Below are 9,467 nucleotides of genomic sequence, written 5' to 3' on the forward strand. Positions count from 1 at the left end.
ATATAAAAGCTTATTATATTTTAGCCAAAGATACGTTATTAAAATTAATATAACAGCAGGATGTTTGAATATTTAAATAAATGCTCTTGGTTTGTCTGTGACATAAAAAATACATAAGTGAAACTATTTATCCCGTCTCAAAATAACAATACATTTTTAATCAGCAACTTGAAAATGCAATCTTCTTTGATGATGGCAGTCTGTATATAACATATTTGTCATTTTACACGTATTATTCGAGGAGGGTCCAGTCTCCACATCACTGGCGGATCACACGTACATTCACTCTGAAGTGGGTAACCGCAATGCAATATAAGGTGAAGAAGATAGATCCCAACTCTATAACGTCTTCTTCTAGTCCTCCACCTCATCTTTTGCTCTATAAACATATGAACAAATGTCTATATGTCTATGTTGAAATAAAAAAGAACCAATGTTTAAAATACTTACCATATTTTGTATTCAGTTTATTTACCAGAAATCTGAATACAAGTTAGACTTTGTTATATTTATATTTGCCTATTTTATTTTTTTTTATTTTTTTTTATATTTGCCTCCAGGATTGATTTATTGACATAAAATGAGGTTACTAACCTGTCGTCAATCAGTCCTATATTGTCGTGGATGACTATATTTTCGGGGTTAAAACCCCATTTTCAAATCTTCAAACATATTCTCTTGCACAATCCGTTGTCAAAATAACTTCACACATACACATACAAAAACATTTATAATTACAAAATCATGTACATGCACGTGAGGCCGGCCAACGACAAAACCAGAGTCGACAGGTTAGTAACCTCATTTTATGTCGAAAAGTTAGGCGTATTTGATAAAAAATCAACTTGAAAAAATGTCAATGTGTTAAGTAGGTTTTGTTACAGTATATTAAAGTGAGTATACTTATAAAACCTTGATATAAATGTGACCTGTGTTAAATATTTTTTAGTGTATATCATTTAGTATTTAATATTATTTTGTAAACGTATTGTAAAATAAGCCACTTCCTAGTATAACCAACACACATTATGTAATTTCAAGGAATCCTTAATTGCCTGTTTCCGATTTGTTCAATTAATTAATTTAATCCCTATCAACTAATCTAATACGCTTCACATACTCATAAACAAATTCAAACCGCACAGTGACAATTACAAAAAGAAAGAAGATAGGCTTATTGACTTCGTGATATCAATTTTAGGCTATATAATATTTATAAACAATACTATTGCATGATATAGTTTACAACTAATCGAAATAACTACTCACTGAAAGAGTAGTAAATTCCAATCACAGCGAGGCCAAGTACAAATCAAGGATCAACACAATCCAGAAGAGATCTTCTTCCACGCTGAACATCTTGACAATGTTACAGACAATGTACTACTGAGCACTATCTACTGTCTACGTCATGTGGTTCTTCTCCAGTCCAACGGCTTACGAAACGAGACAGAGACGTGTGCATTGAAATATGCTCAATGCTATGTGAGGTAACGTGCGTTGATGTTAGTGTGTATTATAAAATTGATTTTCTCAAAATAACTACATAGTTTGACGTCTAATTATTTTTTTTTTTTTGTATTTTATTAATGATTTTAAAATCTTTACATATTTGGTTTTATCTATGTTAATATGATAAATCTGAAAGTATTAACCCGCATTAATAATTTCTAGGTTATCAAACAATAACTAAAAAAAATCGCTTGGTGTAATAAACCAAATGAAAAAAATCTACCTATCCTGTGCTTTCATACTAAAACTATTTTTTTTTTAATAAACTCTTAGATTTAATCCAGCACTCTTCTTCTAGAGCTTACTTTGTATAAGAGGTTGCGCCAATAATCCTCTTCATGCTTAATATTAAAGGACAGGGATCATTCTGAATTTACATACTTAAGTTACTTTTATTAACTCAAAATTTTAACCTAGCATCCTTTGTATAGCATACTTCAGGTTAGATTTTTACTCTCTTGCCTAGCAAAAAGAAATCAGGGACGCAATTTTCAATGGTAAGAAATATCTGCAATTTTGACACCTGATAAATGTCGGCATTCTTTACAAGCCTAAACAAAATGAACAAATGCGTTCTCAACAAATCAACCATACCTACTAACTCTAACCTAATTTTGAAACATAAAATTAAATCATTGTACGCATCAAGTGCCACTTTCATTTCTGACATAACAATATAAGAGCTGATAAATCTCCTATGACCAACGCTCAGATACATTTTATATGACATTGACATTCGGTACTCATTTTGATTCTATATGCCTTTGTATTACCTAGTTTGACGAATCTTTTTCTTCTGTTCATCAGCTCCTAGACTCTCTTTATGAAGTATGTTCATTTTTTTAGTTTAACGTATTACAACAATAATATTAACAAGCAGACAATAATATTAACAAGGAAAAACTTAGGCTACAGTGAAACAGTTAATATTTTCACTATCAGGAAATATTTGCACTGTTATTTTAGTGTTGAAGTATGGTTTTGGGTAGGCCTAATATTAAAATCATTATGTAGGTCATTGTTAAAAAGCATGCCAATTCCATGAGCATTGTGTGAAGCGTGACCTTAATGTTGTCACGCTAAGATAATGATTTGCAAAATGTTACGCTACAATAAGTATCCAATTGGTTTATCTAATTTTTGATAATCAAACAGAAGTAGTATTCCCGTTAAAACACGTAGCATTTGATCAGAAATCAAAAAATATTATACGAAAAAAAATTTTGAAATAACGATTTTGTCAGAAAATATGGCTCAATGTGGTTCAACTAGACTAACTTGACCTTATTTTGTCTCATTTTACAACTAACTATGGTGATTCAAAAAAAAGGAATGCCCATAAAACCATATCTTGGAGTTTGGCTGTTTACTTGCAAGACACTCTGTATCATATATGATTTCTAACCAGCTCGAAATTTCTCTGGACAGTGGAGGCTATCTATTGTATTTTAAGCATTATAGCCTATGTTATCTGTACCCAAGACTGTGATGATTTTGAAAAGTGTGTAGGGATTTTTCTCCTAAACTGCCTACAAAGTTTTAAAATGTTTGTGTTGCAGCGTGTTGTGTGTCGACAAATGTTACAAAACGACAAACGTCAAAACTTGAATTTGCTCTGGAAGCTATCTATCCTTAAGCATTATAGCCTATATTATCTGTAGGCATACACAAGAGTGTGATGACTTTAAGTGTCAAGGGTTTTTCTCCTAAACTAGGCTAGGCTACCTAAATTTTTGTGTGAATAGGCCTAAGTAATTTCAATTAAACAAAGCCAAAACAAAAACGAAATATCCAGGAAATATTTGTTAATGGAAACTCCAATCAAGGGCTGCAAAAGATTCTTCAAGGTTAAAACTACTCATTATCCAATCCTAAAGTGTCTTTTGTATAGATAAAATAAATACTTAACTCTTGATTTGATGTCAATTAATATTTTCATTAATTATGCCATATACACCATAACGGTGTTGTTATTAGGAAAATTTGTTCTATGAAAGCGTGTAACATAAGGTATTTTAAATTAAAGCTTAAATTTATTATTATTTATTCTTTAATGTTTAGTTTCACGAGCAAAGCTTGGTCCCCAGGTACTATGATTTCTAACCAACAACGAGTAGGGTTCATATGACAGCTGTTTTGCCTAAAATGTTTGCCAAGAAGAGGAGGAATGTAAGATGAATTTCAATTATACGAGTGCTCCAGGAGTGTGTTTCCAAATATTTTTTACATACTAAATGATTCGATAGTAACCAAACCAATTTACCTAGTGTTTTACATATACTATACTTTTGGAATTTGAATTAATGAAAAGAAAAACTACTGCAACCCATCAACATTTCAAACTACTTAATTTTAAAATGATTGTATGTTAGGTTGATACAAATCTCCTGTAATTGAAATAATTTATTTTGAAAAGATTCAATTTTCTACTGATGAAATAATTTGTTTGTAAAGTATGTAATTGATCATCGTCTTTCTTAATATTATTGTAAAATATGACGATGCCATACGTATGTTTTGTATGTTTTACGGCAATAAATGATTTGATTTGATTTGATATAAATTGAGGGAGTTAAGTCACGGAGAAATCAAGGATGAAAAACCATTTATACTACCCTAAACAAATTGAAAATGTGTTACAAAATTGTATAAAGTAGTCACATTGTAGCACACATTGTAGTACATTGTGGTTGTTGTTGTTGCATGTAATTGTTGAATTCTTGCATGAGATGTTTTAAGAACATGCGATTCACCTCCATCAGGGTAGCTGCTGTCATGTACCTTATTGCTGAGGTTAGTAGCACCTCAGTGAAATGAGCTAGATCCCAGTTTTCTAACAAATCATCCATCTCATCATCTGATCTAGAAAGAAAAAAAGAATATTTTTGAATTATTAGTTACTATATTGGACTCAGTTCCAAAGAGAACACGAACAGTAGAATAGAAACAGTACGAGGCTTAAACAAATTACGTCACTGGCCAAAATCTTATACTTACAATATTAACATTAGGATTTGGGTGTTTTTCATGGCTGCATCATAAATAATACGAACCACTGACGTAATATGTTTATATTTATGGTCCATACTGCATATGCTCTAGTATTTGTGGCAGGGAACCTGCACCATACTGTAGATTTATTTGATATATAAATTGTATCAAATAAATCATTGAATTTTTCTACTGATTATAGCTATTTAATGCCATACATCTAAAAAAAAAAAAAACTTTACATGATTAAAAACTAAAATGAATTAGCCTAGCCCAACCTAATAGCAACAGCGCACTGTAGAATAATGGCGGATTATCTTATTCTTCAAATAAACCCGTTACAGAAAATGATTATTTGCATAAATGTTTATCTATATATTAATAGGCAACCATTTTTGTTTGAAACCTTTTTTCTCAGCCCGTGTGCATTGCAGGAAAAATCTACGCATACTGTTAGAAATATATTTTCCTGTAGACGTGCAGAATCCCTTTTAACATTTAAATAGACTCAAATATAAGCACAAAAAAAGAATTTGAAATGAAAAAATTACATGGGCTTTATGGGTTTCCATGCTGGTAACGAAATAACAACGAAATATAAACAGAAAATCCAAACAAATGGAAGAAATTACAATCACATGTTTTATTTACATCGTGTGTGAAAATAGATAAGCAGGTACCTATTAATTACAACTAGACAATCCGTCCCTATGTTAAAGTTGTTGCCAAATTAATTTTGTCGTCGTCGGTTTGAGCCACCAATAGATTGCACTGATTTCTACACACGAAATCGATTTTTTTTCGTGTTCGATAGATACACGATGTTTTTACCAGCCAAACTCATAACAGTTGCTATAGCTCATAATAAGCTTATGGAATGGCTTATTAGGAACTATAGCAACTGTTATGACCAATTCACTCTGTCAGCAAAATAAAGGTATAAAATACAATTTTAGACACGCATTCGTGACAGGCTCACACAACTCAACATGTTTATTGATTAAAAAATAGCGACAGCTGGCCCATATAGATGAGATGTCTACTTCAGTATCCAATAGTCAATGCGTAGTAATTATATATTTTTGGTCGAGTTTTCGACCACTGGGCGACCACTAGTATCAATTAAAATACTGAAATCTATATTTGTTTTTAATAAGATTTTTATTATTGAGAAGTCGTAGTTTTCTATAACCCACAATAGTTTCCATCCACAATAGTTTTATAAGCAATAGCAGTATAAATACAGGGTGTTTTAAAAGTATGACGGGATTTTAAAAATTAAAATTTAAAGGAATGTTCTATTGATTTTTTGTTATAATACAACATGATATTTATACAAGGTGTTCATAAAACACGTTTCAGGAATTCGGGATATAAATCATCATACAAAAAGAAAACCGTATACGTGAAGGTATGTCCAAAAATGGATATTTTACCCAGATAACCACCATTTAGTATATTATACATAAAATTATTTTTTAAAGTTTGTCAACAGAACGTTATGGTACTTGTTTTGTATGTTATAGTCACACAGACCTATCTTAAGATAAAAAATAAGTTGGTACATTTAGAAATTAAAAAATTGCGGCTGTTTTAATTGGTATGACTTAAATTACATACAAAAAATAGCTCATTTTATGAAAATATATCACGAACAAGTTTGAAAAATAATTAATATTAATCAATATCTCCTATTAAATGGCACCAAAATCAAAAGTAACGAATGATGAATAACAGAAATATAAAGTATTTGGTTGTAAAATAAGGCTAAGTTAGTCAGATTGCACCTCATTTTGCCTTCATTTACAACTAAATCCCGTAATATTTCAGTTATTTGTCGTTCGATGTTTTTCTCAACATAGATTATAACTATAATAAACATAATTAGTTTCATAAAGATCAGTTGAAAGGTTATAAAGAGAAACATTTGTACGTATAAAAAACTAAATGCCAGATTATCGGGTAAATATACATTTCCCGACATACCTTTACGTAACATTTCTTTCTTTTCGTACAAAGATCCATATCCCAAGGTCCTGAAAAGATTTTTTAAGGACACTCTGTAAATATGATCAAGTAAATTTAAAAATAAATACCTAGAAACTTAACAAGACACTTACGAGAAGTACACCACATTCACAGCCAAGCAAAGGATAATATTAAAGGCCATGACAATCCAGCCAAGAGTTTCTTCTTCTATGTACCACATCTTGACAATAACACAGCCACTGAAGAACTGAACTGAGTGATATTCGGCCACGTCAAGTGTGTTCATCTCAACGACGTACGGAACGAAACAGAGACGTTAGGGTGGACTCATGCTCAATGCTGTTCTAGGTATATTAACCACTCACGATGTTGTATATTGTTATAAATGTATATTGATTCTTTACATTACTAATTTGACATCGTTAATGATTATTTTTTCATAATTGAATAATGACTATTCCATTGTAATAGCACGACTAGAAACTATGTAACTATGTAGGTAAATATGCACTTCCCATCTCATATGGTGGTATATGAGATGGGAAGTGCATATTTACCTACATAGTTAATAGAAAAAAGTGCACTAAAATGATTGTTATACTTATGGATCAAAACGTGTTGTAATATGTTTCATATTGCCTCAATGTTTTTATGTTCTTTGTACTTTTTAATGCCATACATTTATTTCAATTTTAGTGATTTCTGCCATATATTTATTTCAATTTTAGTGATTTCTGATTGTCTTGTCTAAATTCCATTGCAAATACAGTTCTTTTATTCGTAATAGTGTGACTTTATTTTCTACATGTTTTGTGTTTGATATCGAGACTACAGAACACTCACTAGAATAGCTGTTTTTGATTTGTTTTAGGTTTTAAAATTCTCTGTTCATGTTTGTGTTTAAGCGTCAAATTTTTTAAATAATGTGGTTGACTAACCAACGTTAAAGTTATATATTAGATGCATGAGGTCTTAACTGCTAAGAGTTATTTGTAGTTTTTTCCAAATATAAATATTTCCTTAAGGCATCACCCATGTGTAGAGTGACCGGCAATAGTATACCTAGTTCTAGTTTAAACTAGTTTACAGATTCTCCATCATACCTGAACCACTGTGTAAAGCAAACTTATTGTCAAAGAGGATCTTTTGGTTTGGTTTAGTAATTATTTGAAATCTTTAAGCTGTCACTAAATCCAATAAAGTGTTAGAAGTACTTGCCAAATACTGTGTTTTAAGATCCGTTGACCTAAGTGGCATTATAAAACCTATTGTTTCTCTGTCTTAGCTAATAAGGATTTCTTTTTTCGATCTGATCTTGAAGCATGCAATGGAGTAAACCCAATATTTAGCCACCCTTTAGAGTTTTAGGCCCATATAAAATGTACTACATATTTAAGTAGTACATTTTATAATTTAATTAATTTAATTTAACAGTTTTAATAGTAACCCAACATTAGGTATAAAATCGTTGGTATTTGTTATATGTAGGTGTTTCTACATAAAATTATATGTTAAACACACAAATGAATGTTACGAGACTTTATCACAGTTAAAACAAATTACGGTTTCCATTACAATAACCTAAACTGTGAGTAAATATGACCAGTAAAGACTAAAAATGAAAAGGCTTCTTTAATAATACAAAGGCGTTTGGAATGGAGTTATCACGGAGGATCAAATAAATATAGGAATTCAACTTATAGTATTCATTGCAGACTAAGCAGTTCTTATTCGGGCGAAAGAGGAAGATATGTAGTAACTTATTACTAAAGAAGATTATCACGGAATATTTTTATGTTTTTTAACAAGATTTTATTCTTTTATAGCAGGTTTTATAAACATCCAATTCAACAAAAATCACGACAGCACGAGTCATCAAAAAAGAAAATGAAACAAGGCAATTGTGCATGAAAAATTAAATCGTAACGAAAATCAATGTATTGGGTACTGTTTGCAGTTTAAATATTGGTTGCATAAAAGTGTTATGAATTTTAATATAATTAATATTAAATGAAATCTACAATGGGGATATACAGAATGTTAGAAGATACTCCTTTCTTTACTGAAAGAGTGACTTTTCGGTAAGGAACAACTTTTACATCAAAACTCACTCAAACGTATAACTTGGGAATGTGAATTCATCTCGAAGACGTATGTTTTAGCACTTGCAAACTCGTAAGTCTGTTTGAAACAATATTAGTCTGTGCGGTTTTTTGTTGTTCTTGGTTTTTATGACTTTCATATTACCCAAGTAGTTAAAACTACAGATTTTCTTATATAAGAAAGGCAAGGATATCTAGCCAATAATACCACTCATAAATAAAATAGTGCAAGTAACTAAGACGGTTTATTTTATTTTTTTAATCAGGTATGAAAAGTGTAAAACAATACTATAGGACATAAAATAACATTTACTCATAATTTTAGTAACATTTTTACCTTATATGCTAAACGAATTAGTAGACATTGCAACTTTTACACTTTAAAACGTTAAAAGAAAATAAATGATAAACTGATAAAAGATTCTGGTGATCAAAGTTGATTTAAAGGTTTTTTATTTCGATAAAACAAGTTGAAATAAATCGTTAAAGTGACGATGCTATTTTTATAAGCTGAATACACTTTTAAATTTTTTATCAAGGTGGTAACAAACAGTATTTTAATAATTTAAAATTTACAGTGCATTTATAAGGTCTAAGGTAATTAGATTATTCATTTTATGGAGTTTTTTTACAAAATGACCGGTAGTAATCAGCTTAAAATTCGCAAGTATATACATTGAAAGCATTTATACTTCTGGTAATGTACTTTTACCTATCTTACCTGCAAACTGACTAAAGAACGAATATTAACAGACAAATATAACTTTCTGCAAACTTGAAATGTTTCAATGAAATATTGTATGCGGAATGGTGGTCAGCTAGCAGTAAAAGATTTATGCTAAAAAGTCGCCTATCCTCGTCACAAGTCTTTTC

The 9,467-nt window shown here is 30.5% G+C and overlaps 1 protein-coding gene across 1 annotated transcript; it reads right to left on the reverse strand.

Moving 5' to 3' along the window:
• Positions 1-4,169: 4,169 nt before the first annotated feature.
• Positions 4,170-6,778, reverse strand: LOC128991668 (uncharacterized). Its single transcript, XM_054414756.1, has 2 exons — positions 6,624-6,778; positions 4,170-4,374 (listed from the first exon to the last, which is right to left on the reverse strand). The coding sequence occupies exons 1-2, from the start codon at positions 6,776-6,778 to the stop codon at positions 4,170-4,172; spliced, it is 360 nt and encodes a 119-aa protein (XP_054270731.1).
• Between the last annotated feature and the right edge of the window lie 2,689 nt (positions 6,779-9,467).

This window comes from Macrosteles quadrilineatus, unplaced genomic scaffold (assembly GCF_028750875.1).
Source record: "Macrosteles quadrilineatus isolate MER2022 unplaced genomic scaffold, UCM_ALF_1.0 Scaffold_4__1_contigs__length_99947679, whole genome shotgun sequence".
NCBI classification, from domain to species: domain Eukaryota; kingdom Metazoa; phylum Arthropoda; class Insecta; order Hemiptera; family Cicadellidae; genus Macrosteles; species Macrosteles quadrilineatus.